The sequence below is a fragment of the Nannobrachium achirus genome, assembly GCF_963921795.1.
Source record: "Nannobrachium achirus genome assembly, chromosome: 22".
Taxonomy (NCBI): domain Eukaryota; kingdom Metazoa; phylum Chordata; class Actinopteri; order Myctophiformes; family Myctophidae; genus Nannobrachium; species Nannobrachium achirus.
In genome coordinates this window covers 30,620,180-30,642,148 of record NC_137829.1, presented here as the reverse complement: position 1 = coordinate 30,642,148, position 21,969 = coordinate 30,620,180, and the positions used below count along the sequence as shown (strand labels likewise).

General features: G+C 42.6%; 1 protein-coding gene across 2 annotated transcripts; it reads left to right on the top strand.

Moving 5' to 3' along the window:
• Positions 1 to 3,876: 3,876 nt before the first annotated feature.
• On the top strand, positions 3,877 to 9,977 carry akap19 (A-kinase anchoring protein 19). 2 transcript variants are annotated; one of them, XR_013963254.1, is made up of 3 exons: positions 3,877 to 4,267; positions 8,872 to 9,426; positions 9,497 to 9,977. XR_013963254.1 is itself a non-coding variant. In XM_080753354.1 (2 exons), the coding sequence occupies exon 2, from the start codon at positions 9,064 to 9,066 to the stop codon at positions 9,319 to 9,321; it is 258 nt and encodes an 85-aa protein (XP_080609480.1). In that variant the 5' UTR covers positions 3,877 to 4,267; positions 8,872 to 9,063; the 3' UTR covers positions 9,322 to 9,427. The 2 variants fall into 2 exon arrangements, 1 of the variants encoding a protein (XP_080609480.1); XM_080753354.1 differs by lacking the exon at positions 9,497 to 9,977 and having other exon boundaries at positions 8,872 to 9,427.
• Positions 9,978 to 21,969: the final 11,992 nt, after the last annotated feature.

Sequence of the window (21,969 nt, the reverse complement as noted above, 5' to 3'; positions counted from 1 at the left end):
ATTGAAAATGACCATAATAAATGTATTGTCTATCTATCTATGGTATGTCTGCAGGTCATCATATGAAGCAGAAGGTGGCAGGAACATATTCAATGATAGTTACCAAACCATAACATCTATAAAACGGGACTTTAACAGTCTGTCAGTCCACCCGCCTGGAATCAGCCAAATGTTTCACCCCATCAATGGCTATCATGACCTGACACACAAATGCATAACAAAAATGACCTGAAACTATTATGCTAAAATAGCATAGTTTTTTTTAACTATCAGCATGCTCTGGGTGTACCGGTGTGCTAATTAAAGAACAATCTAAATTGCAGCTGTCATAATGAACCCTGTGGTGTATCTATCTAGTCTAGTAGATTCCGTCATTCTGTCAGGGGTAGAGGTGTTTGCTGTGGATGTTCATCTATTGACCTGTAGGCTCTCCTTTTCACTTTAAATATAACTTCCAACCTCTCATTGGTGTGAAAAGCCCAGTGGTGCAGTGGTAAAGCAGAGGACTCTCAACCTGAAGGATGTGGGTTTGAATCTGACTATGGGAAAGTTTTTAACTTTGGTCTTTTTAAGGCGAAAAGCATGGAAGCAGCCCACCTCCCTCGTCACGCCCTCTTTTAGCTCCGGTAGGAGAGGGTGGAGCATAGATAAAGCCTGCCTCCAGGGGGGAGGAGTTGAAGAAACATACATATTCATTATAGAAGTAATTATTACATTTTTTGATTATTTTGCTGAGGCATTTGTTATTGTTTAATTGTGATCTTTATTTATTTTACCCCATTGCAAGCTTGACTCCATCCAGGTTATTTTATTGAGGCTTTTGAGATTTTTGTCATTGTCTGAGTTGTTTGATTTTGAATTGATCTTTAGTTTTGTTTGAGCTTTGAACCTACAAGCTTTGGTACTTGGACCTTTGAATTATCTTTTGAGCCATGCTGGCATGGAGATATAATTAGGAATGTAATACTTAAAGTTATACCATGTAACTTTTTTTATAAAACAAATCTTAAAATTGTCCTAACTGTTAAATCGCTAAAGTTTTAGAACACCCACTCCGTTATTTTCAGCTTCTAAAGCCTTCTCTTTATATGTTTTCTACTTAGCCGTGACAGGGGCGGGATTTCCCGGCAAAATTACGTCATCACACTACCGGCCAATCACAGCGAGGGTTATACACTGCCGGCCAATCACAGCGCATCTTGAAGTGGGGTCGCTATGGCGGCCATATTTGTAGTCGCCCGTGTGTCTCTATACTCAAAAGGTAATCTCGCCTACCAGGCAGGGTGAAGTAGTCCGTTTCTCCGGAATGCCTGAACGCACAGGAACCAGGGACCCCTCTAAAGATAGATCTCGGCGAGGTGGAGGCAGACGCGGGGGTGTGAAGGTACGAAAAACGGCCGAAAGACGCGGACGCGACCGCGGTTTGCTATAGGGCTACTGACCACTAGTTGAGTATCTTACACAGTATAGCTTTAACCCACCTTTTAGAATTCAAAATTCTTTGAAACCCAGACCTGTCATATGAACCCTTGATTTATCTCTTGAGCCACAACAACTTGGAAGAAACAATTGAAATTTAATATTTAATCCACCTTTTAGAATTTGGATGGACAGTGAAAATGTAGCCTGGCGTTGCCAGCCTCTTTCACACACTTCGTCGTGGGGTGGAGTTCAGTCGGGCTGGAACCCAGGCTAGTGAAAATGTTCCTTTAGGAGCTTCAAACCCCAAACCTTCAGTGTATAAACCACATATGTATCTCTTAAGCCACACTGGCCTGCATGATGAAATGGAAAGCCTAATACTTAACCCAGCATTTAGCATTTTGGTGAAAATGTCTGTGATTGTAAATCCTTAACCTTTGGTTTATAAACCACAGAATTATCTTATGCCACACCAATGTGTTGAGAGGTTGTAGATCTGCTATTTTTGATTCAAAAGTCAAAAGTGAAAACAGCAAATGCACTTGATTTAACAAAAAGCATATTTAAAGAAGAACTTGGTTGAAACTGCTATAGTTGCGATCATCTGAAACTGATGAAAAATGGAAATATGGGTGTTCTAATAGATGGTTTAAAACACCTTCTAATACATTCTTCAATCAATCAATCAAAAAAAAACTAAATTGCAGTTGTATCATAATGTGTACCTTTTCCTATGCAAACTTCTAATAAAGTCTTCAATCAATCAAAATTGATTGATTGATTGATTGATTGATTGATTGATTGTCAGGTTGCATAGGGAAAAGTAGAGTTTCATGACAGCACAAATCACTGGTACAAGATCAACTAAAAGGAGATCCTAGTCAGCTTTTCGGCTTATTTATACAGGAAACACTTTATGTATCTCAATGAAAGACAGACGGACAGAACACAGTTCATTTCATTACATATAGACTACAATGGTTTGTGGTTATATATATAGACCTATTTTTTTCCCCTTCTGTTTTTACAAATACATAAATAAAACCTGTACTTATGATGTCGATTAAAAAAAGTTCATGAGTCAAAAAAACATGAGTACCGTTTGTGGCCAATGGGACCAGCAGGTGGTGCTATTGTTCAAGCCAGCGTGTGGCGAACCAGCTGTTTGTTACACCATGATTAATGACCTACCGAATTCTGTGCCTCAGCAGTTGCCTTGACATGCAGGTTCAAGTTGTTTTTATCTTCTTTTCCCTCTGTTTAGGAGAAACATATCTGAAAGAACGGTTAAAGACAATGACAGGAGCTGAGGTTAAGGTTATGTTTAACAGTTTAGTCATAGTTTACAGTATAGATCAATCAATCAATCAAAAGGCATAAACCATCAGTACAGGAGATATTTTTTTCCCCGGCGACTCTGGTATTCCATCATTGTGATTGCAATCATTGGTCTAGATATGACATTAACAAAAGCATTGCATTGCGTGGAATATGTTTTAGTTCTACGGAGCCCTCAACTCATTGCATGCAGCTGCTGAATGAATTCACTTTATTTTGACCCGAAAATTGACCCGAATCAAACCGATGCCACTTAAAACATAATGATATGGTCAAAACTGTGCCAAAACCTAACCCTATAATCTTAACCTCAGAAAGATATGCGTAGGCCTAATCCAAAAGTTATGTTTAACCTTATTCTCAGTAAAACAAATAAGAAGAAGAAGAAGAAAAAATCTCTGCCTATTTCTTTCCGGCGACTTTACCCGGTAACCCAATGATGTGACCTGATGACTTTAAAACCCCCAAAGCAGCAGCACTACTAACTATAGTGACCTCTGGCGTCTCAGAATTCCACAGGTCCTCAATTTCGTTGTAAACGCCTGCCGTCGGTCCCAGCCAGTGTTGCCAGACGTACGATAATTATCGTATTTGTACGATAATTTGACCCTCTGTACGATGTACGATCAATAATGCCAAAAATGCCCAAATGTACGATAATTTCGGCATATCATCAAAAAGAGCGTGAACTCACTATTTTCCCTGGCTGCTGATCTGGGATCTGGTTTGGCTTCTCAAAATAAGCCAGGAAATCAGTCAATCTGACCCTAGATCTGTACTTGGAGGCATTAAAAACACTGGTTGCATCTTTCCAGACCAGTTTCAGGCTTTTATTTGTGTAAGCTCCAAGAAGTTGCCTGCCTCCACACAGCAAATCTGATGCGTTTTTGTCACGCAGTAGTCTAAAACGAGGTCGTTTCTTACACTAAAGACGCATTTTTTGGTGAAATTACGTTTTTACGCGAGTGATTTCTCTTTTTTGGCCGTGTACGATAGTTTCATGTCAAATACGATAATTCTGAGCCTCCGGTACGATAATTCAACATTTCCCATCTGGTAACACTGGTCCCAGCGTCTCTTAACGTCGCGGTGTGACGCACAGCGGGTGGTCCGCGGTCTGCTCTGTTCTGGGTTCAAGCGTCGGCTGAAAGAAAACCTCGGGGTCCTTCTAGTCTACAGTGTGCATTAATGATCACGTTGAAAACAATAATCCCATTTTCTGGAATATTATACGCGTCCACTGGGCCAACGGTCTGTTTGGAATAACGGGATATTAAATGTATGCCTGCTCCTCTGCTGCACGGTGCGTGCTGTTGTAGCCAGGATGGGGATCGATCCGATCAAGGCTTGAAAGTTTGCGTTTTTAACCACGGTTTGAAGTCAGGGTTCGCCCCGCAGAAGAAGACAACATGTGGGGATCATGTGAGGACGGACATGGCTGGATGGATTATTTACTCATGGAAATTAAACACCACCACGGGGAGCTTTGATTTCTGCCTTATTCAAAGTATGTACAGTAGCCTATACAATCTTCGAGAGTTCGAACAATGCTTTGATTTATAGCCTATTCATTATATTGTGTTATTATTATTACATAGGCTATTATGCGTTATTAAGCCTATAGGTATAAAATATGATTGTAATTCCGAGATTGATAGTCACTAGACCACAATGCAGGCCACAGGTGAATTAAATGTTAATTAAACGTACAATTAAACACTTGCGCCTTATTAATCCAAACTCCAACAGTCTGACCTCTAATGCAAGCGTGACATTCAGTGCAGCAGCAGCAACAACAGGTCAACAGTCAGCATATGGTGTGTTAATGTTCATAATGTCACACTATGGTTCATATTCCACCAGGTATTGACATGATTTCATATCCTACACATTAGGACTGACCAGGCTAGTTGGATAGGATCAATAATTCACGGGCTGCATCTTGTGAATGAATGCTGCTGCTGTGTGTGTGTGTGTGTGTGTGTGTGTGTGTGTGTGTGTGTGTGTGTGTGTGTGTGTGTGTGTTTGACATCCTGTTGTACTGGGCTGCTGCCAGGCCTTAATGGATGGATGGGAGTTATTATCCACTTATAATAACCATCCTCAACCTGTGGGCTGGGGGCCCACTGGTGGTCCCCTGGGGACGTTGTGAGTGGGTCCCCGAATAATTGGCAAAGATTTTAATGATAATGTTAATCATAAAAATATATATAGCGAAAAAAAAATGTCATGGATTCTCTTTTTTTCCAACTTAGAAAATGGGTTTTCATTGTGATAGCGATATACAGGAACTTAATCTTAGTTCCCAAGCCAGAAAATGCTCTGCAAATACACGTAGCCCACCCATCTTGACCACTTAATACTGCAGATGGGTGGGCCACGAACTGGGCCCTATCCAGATGGGTGGGCCACGAACTGGGCCCTATCCAGATGGGTGGGCCACGAACTGGGCCCTATCCAGATGGGTGGGCCACGAACTGGGCCCTGATCCAGATGGGTGGGCCACGAACTGGGCCCTATCCAGATGGGTGGGCCACGAACTGGGCCCTATCCAGATGGGTGGGCCACGAACTGGGCCCTATCCAGATGGGTGGGCCACGAACTGGGCCCTATCCAGAAAAGGTTGATTGAGAACCAGTGACTTATAAGTCCTGTGTTGTTGATATTAGGATTAGGATGATATGCAGAATAGGGCTGTCACGATATGCCTAATCCACGATTCAATTCAACTTTCAATTCTATGGTCACGATTTGATCCGATTCGATTTTCAATATTATAGTATTAGGATAGGCCTACTATATTTTTGAAACCTCCTATTTTCAGCACTGAGCGCTATTGTCTTGATTTATAAAGAAAAACCCTTATTTCTCAATAAGTCACTTTTATTTGAATGACTAATTAGAATGAGAATAACAAAAAGGTTTAACATAAACAATATAAACTTTGGGTTTTATGCTTTAACAGCTGACATTTTCATGCACGGAAGTGAATTGCGATTCGTGTTGTGATTTCGATTCACTGAATTGGACGTCAATTCCGGTTCGATTCGTGATTGGAATCAGAATCGTGACACCCTAATGAAGAATGTTAATGGATCGCACTGTTTCGCACACAGAGTTGCTTTTCTTTTGCTTTATTACTCGTGCCAGCAGAGCGTGCAAGTACTGCGTTCGGCTGCGTAGGTATAGGTAGCTTGTGTGTTTTAAGCCCGTTGCCAATCAGGAACCAGCATTTCTGGTAACGTCATCATTAACAGCCAATGAGGGATCAGCACTCCTGGTGATGCCAGTGGTGATGTCAGCGACCAGCATTCCTGGTAATGTAATCATTAAAGGACAACTTTAGGACAACTTAGAGTTGTCCTTTAATAGCCAATGATGGACCAGAGATGTTTTCATTCTCTTGCAGGTCAAAGATAGGCTATACTTTATCTCAAGAAACAGCAAGTATCCTATAATAGTTATTTTTGACTACACTAGATTAACAATTTTTTTTTTTACTTAAACCTTGACCACACACAAAAATACAAACAAGGCACGCTCTGCTGGTGCACAAGTAGGCCATGTATGGCCTACTTGTGCACAAGGCACAAGTTGGCACCTCGACATTGGGATCAGTTGCTGAAGAGAGAAAGGTGGAAATGCATATTCTGACTGACTGACCTACTGACTGACCTACTGACTGACCTCCCTAATTATAGAATGGATGAAGAATGACCATATTATTACGATAAGCAAAGCATGCTTAAAAATGTTAAAATTAATTTTCTGTTAACCACCCCAGCATTAGAGTTCTCAACGGGCCTGGAAATTAAGGCCTGGCCCCAACTGGGCCGGCTCGAACTAATTATAATATATTTTAGGCCCTACCCGGCCCGAAAATGGGTAGTGTCGGGTTCGGGAAGAATTTGAGAACTCAAAAGTGGGGGGTAGGGGGGATAGTAGATCTACAAGCTCACACTGATCTGCTGGTTTAGAGGATTCGCGTCAATATGCCGACGGGTCGGTATGCCGACGACCTTAACCTAACCTTAACCCTAACCCAAACCTCAGTAAAACTAACGCTGGTGAGTAGCTAACCTGCCGACGGGTTTAGGTCGCCGGCATTCCGACCCGTCTGCATATTGAGTTATTCCCTTTTGGGGTAGGAAAAAAGCGGCCCAAGTACAGAGCCAACTCAGGACCGGTGTATGACAGACAATTTCACCATAAAAAAAGAAATTCTGCAATAATTGTGAGTGTTTTTTTCTCCCCATCGCAATAAACTATAAAAATCATTATCGTCACTCTATCGCCTAATTATATGCTCGAAAATAGAAGATCTACAAGCTCACAACGTGTTGTGGATGCGACTCCTCATCATGAGCTTGTAGATCTGCTCACCATCATGCAGTTAAGTATGGCTCGGCCTTGACAGTAGCTTACAACATAATAACAGCAGAGAGAGAGAGAGAGAGAGAGAGAGAGAGAGAGAGAGAGAGAGAGAGAGAGAGAGAGAGAGAAATACAGACTTCACATTGACCTGTGCCGTGCGCTGAATTCTAAAACGGTGTGTGTGTGTGTGTGTGTGTGTGTGTGTGTGTGTGTGTGTGTGTGTGTGTGACGTAGGCCTGGTTGTTTTGGTGAAGGTTTTACAGTAGGATGACAGACGCGCAGTCGCGCACGCGCACACACACACACGCGCACACACACACACACACACACACACACACACACACACACACATACACACACACACACACACACACACAAAATCCTCTCCCACCCTGCCCCGCCTCACACCATCTGCTAGTTTGCCCCCATGGCAAATAAATCAGCTGAAACCCACTCTGTCTCTCTCTCTCTCTCTCTCTCTCACACACACACACACACACACACACACACACACACACACACACACACACACACACACACACACACACACACACACACACACACACACACACACACACACACACACACACACACACACACACACACACACACACACACACCTCCCTATCTCTCTCTCTCTCTCTCTCTCTCTCTCTCTCTCTCTCTCTCTCTCTCTCTCTCTCTCTCTCTCTCTCTCTCTCTCTCTCTCTCTCTCTCTCTCTCTCTCTCTCTCTCTCTCTCTCTCTCTCTCTCTCTCTCAATTCATCTCTCTCAATTCAATTCAATTTCAATCCAGTTCAATTTAAAGAGGCCTTAATGGCATGGGAAACATGTTTGCATGGTCAATGCAATTGTGAGATAAAAGCAATAAAAAATGTGTAACATATGCCTACTAGAATAAATAAATGTGTAAAAGAGCTGTGTCATATTGCAACACTGTAGTCAAATATAGGTGGAATAATTGAAAATGTTTACTAAACACATACTAGTATATACATACGGTATAAATAAGGATAACTTAAAGGACAACTCCGCCCTAAATCACTTCTGGGCTAATTTTCCTACTTATATTGATCCCAAATGACTGTCCATGGGGTCTATTAGGCAGAAATTCCCCTGTTGTCCAGTTTCCCCAGCTGAACCCAGCCTATCGCTTTTACACTATTTGTTGTGTACAAAAGACTTTTTCTTTTTCATGAATGTGTTACTAGTTGTCATTACAAACACAACCATGCCTTGGTTGTCCCACACAAGCCACCACAATCTCATAAATAATATTTTGGGCTGATCAAAGTGACTGTACTGGCCAATCACAGGGCATCTTTTCCGGGACTTCCGGGAAAACACATAAAAGCAGAACATCTGTTTAGCAGAGTGTGGTGGCCTGTGTGGGACAATGATGGCATGGATGTGTTTGTAATGACAACTAGTAACACATTCATCAAAAATAAAAACACTTTTGACCACAACAAATAGTGTAAATGCGATAGGCTTATAGGCTCCACTCTATGCTATGAGGGTTCTGCTGGGGAAACTGGACAATGGGTCATTTCTGCCTAATAGACCCCATGGACAGTCTTTTTGGATCAATATAAGTAGGAAAATGAGCCTAGAAGATGATTTACTGAGGAGTTATCCTTAAAGTCCTTTAATACAAAAACCGACCAGTACACAGTGCATAGTGCCGGAATGCATGTGATTGACATGTGTCTCTCTCTCTCTCTCTGATGATTGCAGTTGAGGACATGTTCTTCCAGAGCCTGCAGTCACGTCAGTAACTGACAGACACACAAACCCGCCCAGGGGACCTCTTCCTGTCGCCCAAGGGACCACTTCCTGTTATCATCAAACTCCTCCCCCCTCCCCCCTCGACCTCTAACCCCTGACCTCTAACCCCTGACCTCTACCGATGCTCCGCCCCCTGGCGTTATGGGGTGTGTCAAATCCAAGCGCGCCGCGGGCAGCGGGGGGGCTCGGAACTCAGCGGAGGGGGGGAGGGGCGAGAAGGCCTACCTGGTGGCCCCCCCGCCCTCGGGGGCAGGAGGAGGGGCGGGGCAGATGAACCCCGCCCTGGCGGCGTACGCCCAGCGGCTGTCGGAGGAGATCGTGGCGCGGGCGGTGCAGCAGTGGGCGGAGCTGGACAGCAGATACAGCGACATTCCTTATATAGAGTGCGACGTGCCATGACAGGAGAGGAGAGGAGAGGAGAGGAGAGGAGAGGAGAGGAGAGGAGAGGAGAGGAAAGGAGAGATGGCCGGTTGAAATGGTCTCTGACACAGATATAAAACAAGGGTCTTCAACAGGGGATCCGGGACCCCCTGTAGTAACTCTGAGGACCCCCTAGGGCCTAGGGGGTCCTCAGAGTTACTACAGGGGGTCCTCCAAATCTTTGTGTGATAGAAAGAAGAAAAAGAAAATCTCCTTTTTAGCCAGATTCTGAGAACTTTAGCCAGAAATAGCAGATCTACAAGCTCACAACGCCTCGTGCTGCGAAGCGAAAACATACCTGCAATGACTGGACCACATGTCTGAGAGGCAGCGACCTGCGAGCGATCCAGGACACATTCCTTCCATGTCCCACTCAAAGACTTAGCCTTGTTCTCCATGTCTGTCCCTGTTTGTTGCCGCTGATAGAAGAAGTACCAGGGACGTGCTAGGCCCCTGATTCAGCCCGGGAAAAAGAGTTGGAGAGGCCCTCATTGGATTTGCCATTTCAGATCATGGCAAGTGACAAGCCAGTGGGCCAATTACATGAGTTATATTTTGTCGTTGTCGGGTGGAAACCTTGTATCTCCAAAACCGTTTGTTTTGTATTTATCATTTAAAAAATGATTTAAACTAGTGAAAACAGCCGATCTACAAGCACACAACGCCTCGCGGTGCAAGGCGTTGTGTGCTTGTAGATCTGCTGTTTTCACTACTTTTGTGCGACAGCCTTGTATGATGAAGCAGGGCTTTGCTTTGCGAAAAAAATGTACAAATTTGAATCTTAGAGATACAAGGTTTCTGCCCGACAGTGACGATTTACTTTGTTGGCCGCCCACCCCCCAAAATGGAACGAAGGCCGACATTTTATTTGTATTCTTTTCCTAATGGCCGGCCTGGACCGGCCGGGAATGAACCGGCCGTTCGGGAGTTGTCCCGCTTTTCCCAATGGCCAGCACGTCCCTGAGAAGTACTCTTGATTTGTTTTTTACTTGAGTAAAAGTAACGATACATACCACCATACTGTTAAGTAAAAGGCCTGTGTTCAAAATGTGACTTTGAGTAACAGTCCCAGAATATTGGCATAGAAATATACTCCTGTACCAAAGTAAATATACTCCTGTACCAAAGTAAAAAATACGAAACTTTCTTTTCCCCAAAAAAATTGCTGATCCGCAAGCACACATCGCGTTGTGATGAGACTATTTTCGAATAGCATAAATAGGGCTTTAAGTGGTAAATATAATCTCAATAATGATCTGCAAAGTAACTAAAGCCGTCTGCAATAATTGCAGCGTAGTAAAACTAAATCCAGTAGTAGTGGAGTATACGTTTATAATATCAAAACATTGGCTGTGCTCAGGTAAAGTATACAGTAAGCGCCTCAAAGTTGAACTCAAAGTACAGTGCTTGAGTCAATAATATACTTATAAAGTCTGTCTGCTGACTCTGTTCCACTCTGTGCCAAGTTGTAGTTCCAAGCTGAGAGTTATTAATAGGAGCCAGTATTTATTTTAGCAAGTGTTGTTGTCAGTGAACACTACAGCAGCCTGTGGCTATGGTAGGCGATATGGAAAAATACAACATCACCGTATTTTCCCAAGCTGTATCACGATACGCGATCTTATCGTGTTTCTTTTTCATGTTGGTTTTTATGGTTATTTAACAGTACAACCACCTACGGTACAATGTAACAAAAAACGAAAAGAAAAAGGAGTAACAGACCATTTTAGACCAGTGGTCCTCAATGTGGGGTCCAGGAGGGACTCTCTGGGTTGCTTTTGGGAGGTCTAAATTGATCCTTACAAGTATGTAACTCCCTTGAGCTTGTAGCTTGTGGCTATTTTCGTGACTTTTACGAGGCACTCTTGTACGATAAAGTATTGGCTTGTGACTAAATAATAGGGGTGTAACGATACATTTGAACAACGATACGAAACGTACCGTATCACGATACATGGTTGACAATACGATACATGGACGATATTGGTTCATTCATGGCAATATGATACGATTCGATTCAATGATTTAAAATCAATATAGTAACTATTTAGCAAAGACATTAAATCTGTGTGAAACGTGTCAATAGAGCAGGTTTTTAAAGGGAAAACCTATTATTATGGATATAAATAAGTGAACACTGTGATTCTTTAGTAAATACATGGACATTATATTTCAACACATATGGACAAACCCACACCTTGACATGAACACAGAGATTACACACATTTATCGATAGACCAAGAGTGGAAAGGAAAAGTAATTAGACCCCTCTTTTTCATTTTCCCTCTTAACATTGCTAAATACAAAGCAAAGCAAAACGGTACGATATTTGCCTTTGCAAATCAATATAGTAGATCATTGCTAATTAAAATCGATTTTTCGATTCAGTTACTGTATCATTACACCCCCACTAAATAACTACATTGGGTCCTGAAAAGCAACAGGGACACACAGTACAGCACAGGTTTACACCTGACAGAAACCATGCAGGTATTGTAAAGAAGGGCTGCAGCAGGGACGTGCTGGGCCCCTGATTCAGCCCGGGAAAAAGAGTTGGAGAGGCCCTCATTGCGCGCTATAGAGAGAGATCTCTCTCTATAGCGCTGCTGCTAAACCTTGTCTGTCCAAAACCGTTTGTTTTGTATTTATCATTTTTAAAATGATTTAAACTAGTGAAAACAGCCGATCTACAAGCACACAACGCCTCGCACCGCGAGGCGTTGTGTGCTTGTAGATCTGCTGTTTTCACTACTTTTGTGTGACGGCCTTGTATGATGAAGCAGCTTTGCTTTGCAAAAAAAAAAAAATACAAATTTGAAACTTGGAGGTACAAGGTTTCTGCCCGACAGTGACAATTTACTTTGTTGGCCACCCAGACCCCAAAATGGAACAAAGGCAGACATTTTATTTAATTTTTTTTCCTAATGGCCGGCCTGGACCGGCCAGGAATGAACCGGCCGTTCGGGAGTTGTCCCGCTTTTCCCAATGGCCAGCACGTCCCTGGGCTGCAGTACTAGTCTAGGAGGTAGCAGTAATAGAAGGGGCCAGGGGTGTCACACCAAATTCTGGGCCCTGGGTACAAGGATTCACTGCGGGCCCCCCCATGAATGTTCTTCATAGGGGGAGGGGGGTTTAACCCATTTAGACTGGGAACGGATTATTACGCGTTATTTTGTGCTTTAGCTATTGAAAAATAGAAGGTATTCAAGCTCACAGCTTGTAGATCCGCTCATTTTGATAATAAATAAAGTCTTTGAAAAACCTATGTTTCTATGTCAGTGGTGCTCAAACCTTTTCATGTGAAGGACCGCCAAAATGATATGTATTTGGCCACAGACTCCATCACAAAATATTTAGTTCCAAGGACCCCCAGAAGCAACATTTGAGTTGCAAATGTGCGCTTAAAAAATTCAAAGGTTTGCACACATCTTCACAACTTTTCAAAAATAGCAGATCTACAAGCTCGCAGCGCGGCACTCGGTGCCACGCTGTGAGCTTGTAGAGCTAAAGTACAACACAATTAAGGCCCCTCCACGGGGCCCTAGTGACTCAGTCCCACTCCCCCCCCCCTTTGTGACGCCCCTGTGTGCTGTAATAGCGTCCCAGGAGACTGTGTGGCGCTCTGTTCTCCCATAACGAAGAGCTTCTGCCTCCAAATCCATTAGCCACGGCCTCTCTGTCCACCACAAGCCATCCCTCATCTACCAGACAACAGCAAACTGGGTCAGCGCATTCTCAACCTGCGGGCCGGGGCCCCGCATGAGGACACTGCAAGTGGGCCCCCAAATAAATTTAAAAAGATTTTAAAGATAATGTAAGATATATAGATTTTTTTAATGGGCCACTCATGAGTACATTTACTTTGGTTCTTTATTTTGGTGCCGATACTTATTGCACTTACTCAAGTAAAGTTTTCAATGCAGGCCTTTTATTTAACAGTATTTCTACATTGTGGTAAAAGCTGCTTATGTAAAAGAAAAAAAATCCCACCCATTGGGAGTGAGCGGTGCCTTATAGCCCATACCATACCATAGTACTGCTTCAAGGCTGCTCAACAGCGCCACCTGAAGGTTGGTCAGCCAGCAGCTGTTGAGGCTCTGCTGATACAGAGAGACATATGGATGGATAGACAGACAGACAGACATATAGACAGACAGACATATAGACAGACAGACAGACAGACAGACAGACAGACAGACAGACAGACAGACAGACACACTCAGTCAAGTGTTGGAGCGGCTAGCACCAAAAAAAAAAGAAGAAAAAAAAGAAACTTCTTCCACTACTAGTGTGTGTATTTACTATAAACTCACCTAGACCTTGGCTTTGTGTGTGTGTGTGTGTGTGTGTGTGTGTGTGTGTGTGTGTGTGTGTGTGTGTGTGTGTGTGTGTGTGTGTGTGTGTGTGCGTGCGCGTGCGTGCGTGCGTGTGCGCTGCAGAGGAACACAGAGCATTTGTTTGCTGTCAGAGCTGCAGTGTTTATTGTGTTGCTGTTTGTATGAATGCTGTGTCAAGGTTATACTGCCTAAAGCCCTCACTACTGCCACCTGGCCCGGTCTCGCGCTAATGGAGCTTCGTTAGCCTCCCCAACCAAAGTACGCAACATTTTGTGAAGCGCCTACGACCAGTCATTTTTACAGCGGTCTGCAACATCCTCTGCAAAGGTCTCCCGGGCCGCGAGACATTTGGGTCGTTTTGACGTCACTTTTGTTGTGCGACGCATCGTTTTGACACTTGTCGCACAGAGCATGAACTGGCCTTTTCACTAACTGGCCTAAAACCAGTATCTACTGCCATCTGCCCAGCAGTGGACAAAACACTCCAAACATCCAGCTCTCAATGGTCATGTGACGTCCAACATCTGCTGAAAATAGTTGGGTGCTATTTTTAACAGAGAGCCGGAGACATAAGCCATGATGCAACCGCTGAAGTCCTTAATGAATGTTACTACAAGCACAATACCTTCGCTTGTTCAAAGTTTGTCTTTCTGTTTATTCATTTGTCATGAGACTTCAACATGTATCCACTACAGAAGTATTGTGTCGTATTTAGCGGTATGATGTTTGTTAATACGAAGCATATATAATAACGTCTAGCCAACGTCTGTGACATTTAATCACTTTCGACCCTGTGTCCTCATTTTGGGCATTTTTATTTAGCGAATGCAAAGTCCTTAAGCCAAGCAGTTGCCTCTTGTATGGAGGCTGACTAATCCTCCTCCCAGTCTTTGGAGAGGGCAAACCTCTATGCAGGGGCGTTGCACCAAATTCTGGGCCCTGGGTACAAGAATTCACTGTGGGCCCCCCATGAATGTTCTTCATAGGTGGAGACGGGGAACGCATTATTACACGTTATTTTGTGCTTTAACTATTTAAAAAATAACAGATATACAAGCTCACTCACAGCGCGGCAGCGAGCGCTGCAAGCTTGTAGATCTGCTATTTTTGAAAAATCTTGAAAATTTGTGCAAGTCTTTGAATATTTCAAATCCTTCTAAGGTTTTTTGAAAAACCCATGTTTCTATGTCAGTGGTGCTCAAACGTTTTCATGTGAAGAACCCCCAAAATGATATGTATTTGTTGTAATATTCAAAAGAATTGCACACATTTTCACGACTTTTCAAGAATAGCAGATCTACAAGCTCGCAGCGCGGCACTCGGTGTTGCGCTGTGAGCTTGTATATCTGCTATTTTTCAATAGCTTTAGTATAAAATAATGAAGGCCCCTCCACCTTGGGCCCTAGTACCTCTTTTCCCCTGCCTCTATGATGTACTCCATAGTTTCCTCATGCTTTGGGCATGTCATTGTCATGTCAACATTTCAAATAGGCCTATAGCAGTTTTGTACAAGCTCGTAGATTGCCTATTTTCGCTATCCATCGCCTGACAAAGTATATGGGGTTTACCCAAAGAGGTTTAATCACAAACGTACACACACATGACTATTGGTATGCGTAGCCACTGTTTCATCTAGTCCAGTGTGTGTTTGTGTTCTGCCAAGTGTATTTACTACAATCATATCTCTAGTTCAATCCCAGTGCATTGAGGTGACATTGTGCCCTTTAGCACTGAAGGTTATACAGTGCCACTGCCAGTCTAGCTTTTACAACAGTTCACATGCTATCAGCGTTGTTGTGTCAACGTAGCACAGAGCGTGACTCATTCTCAACACACAGCTTGATGATAAGCCATACAGGATGTGGGCTGTTCACTACGTCTGTTCTTTGGGAACTTAAATATTTACGTATTTCCTGACAGAACAGGTGATATTCGCAGGGGTGGGACAGAATTTTTGAAAAGTCGTAAGAATGTGTGCAAATCTTTGAATATGTATTTTTTAAGCAAACATTTGTAACTCAAATTTTGGCTTCCGGGGAGGGGTCCCTGGAACTAAATATTTTGAGATGGGGGGGTCTAGCTGTGGCCAAATACATATCATCTTGGGGGTCCTTCACATGAAAACGTTTGAGCACCACTGACATAGAAACATACAGTACGTTTCTTGCACACATTTTCACGATTTTTCAAAAATAGCAGATCTACAAGCTCGCAGCGCGGCACTCGGTGCCGCGCTGCGAGCTTGTATATCTGCTATTTTTCAATAGCTAAAGTTACTATAGGGCCCCTCCACCTTGGGCCCTGGTCCCACTTTCCTACCCCTTGTGACGCCCCTGCTGGGGTTCAAGTGGTTAAAAACAAATAGCAGAGGGCAAAGCAATCTGTGAACTTGATTGTTACCGTTTAAACAGACTGATGCAAATTCATCCTTGTCTTCCAGTCAGTTCCACTGAGCCTGACTGATCTTATCCACTGAATAACTGGCTGACTGATTAATTGATTGAATGATTGATTGATTGATTGAATGATTGACGTACAGATTAACTGATTGATCGGCTGACTGGCTGCCACTTCTCTTCAGCAATTCCATGCTTGTCATCCTAAAAAGGGACAGTGTTTGTGTTCTAGTCAAAGTGTCACGCAAAAGATGTGACAAACGAGGCTGTCTTCTCATAGCACTATAAAACCTGAGTGATTAATCAATGCCAATAAACATGATTTCTGCCTTTTACCGTCAAGGCTTTCAAACAGTTTCTGATCATTATTGTCTCCGAGTGAAAGTGTTATGTCATGCTCTTTAACAAGTGTTGACAGTGTCATTAATATAAGTTAAGGCACTGTAAGTGATATGTTTTGATCAAAACAAAAACGTTACAGCTCTGTATCGTGATAGTAATCATAGAGTGTTTGTTCAGTAACAGGGGTCCCCCTGTCCAGGGGTCCCAAATACATATAATTTTGGGGATCCTCCTTGACATGAAAACGTTTGAGCACCACTCATACAGTATAGCAACATATGGTTTTCGGCAAACTGTTAGGATTTAGAAGACATTTTTAGAATCGGCCTGAGGTCTTAATGGGTTAAAGCAGGGGTCTTCAACGTTTTCAGGCCAAGGACCCCTTAGTTGAGTGAGAGATGAAGCAGGGACCTCCACACAAGTTTTTCATTGTTTGACAGCACAATCATCAGTGTATTTTGGGTTCATGTCAATTTGTGTTTTCAGATATTTAACCACTTGAACCGTCAATATAAACTTGACCTTTTACTCTGTACTTAGTCTGCTCTTTTTCCCCTCTACACCAAACCTCTTTGCAGAATATATCTACAAGCTCACAACGCCTCGCAGCACGAGGCGTTGAGAGCTTGTAGATTTGCTATTTTTGGCTAAAGTTCTCCTCAGAATAGGGATGTGAGGTTTCAAGTTGTTAATTTAAAAGAATTATCCTATCACACAAGGATTTGGTGGTGGCCTGTAGTAACTCTGAGGACCCCTTAGGGGTCCCGCACCCCCTGTTGAAGACCCTTGGGTTAAAGTAAGTCCTGGATTATAGGTTCAACTGCAGAATAGAATAGGCTACCTCCATGTGTCAACAATAAATCCACCTGGAGAGGAACAGTGTTTACATGACTCTGGGAGGTGGTTGGTTGGGATGTGTGTGCGTGTGCGTGCGTGCGTGTGTGGGTCATCTGGAGGTTTGCAGGATGTTAATTTTTGTGTTAATGTTAAAGCCTGATTTATGTTTTGTCGTACGGCGGTGTGGCGCTACAAAAATAGCAGATCTATGAGCTCAGCACTGGGATATATCTAATGACTATGGATTTATTATTACTGTTTTCTTTTCTTTTTTGTATTTACATATCTACTGCATAGTACTGTGTTCTATTCGTCTGTCATTCAATGTTATATGAGATACTTAAATGGTGTCCTGTGGAAATAAGCTTAGTCTTTTCTAGGATCTCCTTTTAGACCTTGTACCAGTGAACTGTACCGTCATGAAACTGTACCTTTTCCTATGCAAACTTCTAATAAAGTCTTCAATCAATCAATCAATCAATCAATCCAATACGACACGTTACATACTGCAATCCACTGAGTGATGTTCACACTTCTTTATAAGAGCATCAGACACTATATGGACCATCATAACCCCTCACAGTTAACACAAATAGTCAATCTATATAGAGTTCGAGAATACCGCGCGTCGGGTCGAGGCCGGCACTGCACTACGCGGCGGGGAACGCGCGTGCCGAATCTGAAGCCGGTGGGACAAACGTTTCTCAAGATACGCGGATTACATACACACACACGCAGACAGCGATTTGTCGCATTTATAGATAGATTACATTACATCACTATTCCAACAACAATAGACGTCACCAGCCAAATCGTCTTAACAGCTAATATAATAAAAAGGCACAAATTGTGGGAATATATCGTTGCTGTCGGGCAAAAACTTCTCATCACCGTATTATCTCCTTTTAGTTTTTTTGGAAATGAACACCCCATTTCATATGGTAGCCTACAAGAGTGTTGTACAAATGTAAACCAGGTTTCCACCCAACAATAGCAACAATATGTAAAACACAATATATATTCTTTAAATATATTCAATAAAGAATTATATATTCAATAAAAATATTGTATCCATTCATGAGTGAAACATTTTCTTGTTTGTTGAAGTCAAAGCTCTCTATTGTGACAGTGTCTGTGAGTAATCAGTTTCTTCAATAACAGGGGTAAACGGTAAACAGAAAAAATAAAATAAAACATGTTCCCGTGGGTTGCCAATTTCATCCGAACCCATTTATCAATTATCAGCTTCGATTTTAGTATCCCATTTCCAATTGTGTCGGACTCTTCTCACTTCTTAGTGCCATGATTTACAAATGAAATTATTTATCCTGTATCAGTTCCCTCTCCTGATTGGATGAAAGCGGTATCCCGACCTAAGAACTTTATAATCGGTTTACCAAAGAACTGGAGAGACAGGAAGAGTGTATCCTGGAAATCCTACCTTGTAATAGTGCTTATAGTGGATACTACAAATGGAGATAGTCTAAACAGTAATATTAACACTGTCTATCGGTGTAGCTTCCATCAGTGGTTGGTGGAGACCATCTCAGGACCCCTGGGAACTAAATGACTTAATATAGCATCAATTTAAACATATCTACATCGGCAATTTGAAAATGGATGATCTACAAGCTCACTGCTTATTTTCAAAAACCTTGAACATTTTTGAATATTTTTGAAACATTTTAACAACACAAATCTTGTATGGCGGTCCCTGGCACAAAACAGATGGGCCTCCATGGACAGATGCATATTCATTTTGGGGGTCCTAGACATGAAAAGAACCACTGGCTTACATTTGTACAGAAGGCAGCATACTGTACATAGTGTACAGTGACAATGATAACTCACATCAACAGGAAATATTATTATGAAGCACTCAGCACTGAGATCATGTTTCCCAGAATTTCCAGCTCTTAATGCAGCCTCACTCTGCAACACCATTTCAAATCATTGCTGTCGGGTAGAAACCGTGTCTCCATATTTCAACATTTTAGTTTACTATTCTTTTTATTTTCCTTTAAAATAATTCCCTGCTTGATCGTTCAAGAGTGTCATGTTACGTAAAAGAGGCTAAAATAGCCGATCTACAAGCTCTCAACGTGTTGCATCGCAGGCCTTATGTTGCCTCTCTTTTGGTCCTAGACAGGGAAATAACATAATCGGGGGCCCGTCCCAGGATAATTAATTGACAACATTTGGGCGTTCCTGATCAAAGTGGACAGGGCAGCTGTTCTCATGAGGTTGGGAGCGGTCAAGTATTTCATCTCTCACACTACCAACATACAGGGATTGCAAACGTTACTTTCTCAAAAGGCTAGCGCTACTACAGCGAAAGCACTACTGATTGATATTTCAATACAGCAACAGATTGTCAGGGTTGAATTCAGTGGGAAATTACAGTTCTTCTAGCAGAAATTCAGTCTCCCAGCCTACAACACTGAGGAACAGGTTGTGGCCTTGGAACCATATTTTTCTACAGTCTGTGCTGAATGTGTCGTCCATGGGGATGGGACGATATGAAAATGTCATATCACGATTATTGTGACCAAAGAAATCGATCGCGATTTACGATATTGTCCCGATAATCAAAATATACCTAACATCCATTATCCCAACATTTGCCAAAAAATAGCTGATCTACAAGCTCACAACGCATCTCCACGATACGATTATTGTGAGTGTTTTTTATCTCGATAAACAATAATATCGCTTATCGTCCGATCCCTAGGTCCATGGGGTCAAAGGCAAGAAAGACATGGATTCTCTCTATTCAGCATGGCCAACACAGCGCCATCTATTGGAGAGTTGTGCCATTGCGGGGCAGAAAACAAGCGCCCGTCACGTGGTTCATGTAACTCGAAGTAGTGACAAACTCCAGTGCATTCTGGGAACTTCCGGTACAACGCTTTGTCACTATTCTCCAACAGAAGTCTATGTAGAAGATGGCTCTGGGTCAACACACCCCATTTCCCCCTTGATAAAACCCCACCCTCAATATCAGCTCAGTGGCCTTGTGGTTAGTGTGTCCTGAGATTGAGGTCGGGGTTCAATCCCCAGGCTGGGTCATGAAAAAGACCCGATGCCTCCCTGCTTGGCACTCAGCACTCAGGGTTGGAGTGTCAGTGAGTCCCTGTGACAGACTAGTGTCATGTCCAGGCCAGGGTTGTACTTGTATCATGGTTGGGGGATGCAGATGCACTTGTACATCAAGCCACCTCGAGCTACAGAAACAGGGTCTAGGCTCCTGCCCTATGGGCCACATGACTTGGGAACCGATGGTTCCCGAGGTTACTTACAATATGGAGAGGAAGCGAGGACTGTTGCAAGGGAGGAATCGTGTCCACATCCGACAGCCTCTTCAGGCTGGTTTACAGTACAGGAGTTTCCCCACCCAGCAGGGCTTGCTGCAGTGTTCAGTTTGACAGCAAACTTTCAATTAAATCTACAGTTGATTTTGTCAAAAAAAAAAAAGAGGGAAAAAAAATGCAGGTTCTATGCTGAAAATAGCCGATCTACAAGCTTCCTGTGAACGCGATGCAAGCCTCGTCCCACTGGCTCCCACATCATCCTCTGTGTCACTACTAGCCCACACAGTCTGGAGAGATAAACAGGACAAACTGAGCGTAGTTCATGGGAGAAATGGAACAGATGCAATTGTTTATGTTGCACCAAGAACCCTGTTCAAAATGCAACAGGTTGAGAATCACTGAACTGGCAGAGAAGATTATACACACGCATGCTACTGATACAATCTCCACCCAGTAAAGATACACGTCGTAAACCTTTTATAAATACTGAACCAAAGAGCTTGGAACTGGGTTCCACTGGAACTCAGATTACTTTTTCCATTGCTTGAAAAGTAACGGTTTTGTACCGGCCGACAGTGGTGAATGCAAGGCAGCGTCACAGTTTTTTTTCATGTACATCAACATCTACGCACTGGAATATTTCCTTATAAATCACCCTCACAAGTGTTTTTCTGTTTAATGGGAACTACCAGAATGGCCAACTTCACAAGTTCTCAAATGTATACAAATCTTTTGAAAATATGATACATTGTGAGCTTGTAGATCGTCTATTTTCAAATGGCCGAAATGTATATTCTGTAGGGCGTAAGTGGGTAATTCATGTTTTGTAATAATAATCCAAATGTACAAAGTAACTAAAGTTTTCTAATAATTGTAGTGGAGTAAAAGCACAATATTTTACTGAGATGTAGTGGAGTAGAAGTAAAAATACTGAAAATTGGAAATACCAGGAAAGTATTTCGATGACACTCTGTTCGACGTCCAATCTTTTCGACGCGGGCGAATGCTAACCTGGTGAATGTTAACCACTATGCCTAAACCTAACCCTAACCCTTAGTCAAAATGATGGGACTTGATGGGAAATAGCGAGATTTCACCAAGGTTTCCACCTGACAGCAACAATATCCAGGCAGTAATCTCTTCACACCTCCACCTGTTCATCTGTTTCACAGGAAATCCTTACTCAGGAATATCACAACAGTCGGGCAGAAACTTTGTATCTCAATATTTCAATTTTATGGTTTTTCAGAAATGAATGCCGTACTTCATAGTACAAGAGCATATCGCACAAGAGTAGCAATGCTATGCTTTGAGCTTAAGGATTGATTCTATTTCTGCAGTGTGAAAGTGACGTGTCTGTGGTTTCTATAAATACTGAACCAATGAAAAGTATTAACAAGAGCC

Bases quoted from the DNA above. Each gene is read 5' to 3' on its own strand.
- akap19 (XM_080753354.1), top strand. From the start codon at position 9,064: ATGGGGTGTGTCAAATCCAAGCGCGCCGCGGGCAGCGGGGGGGCTCGG.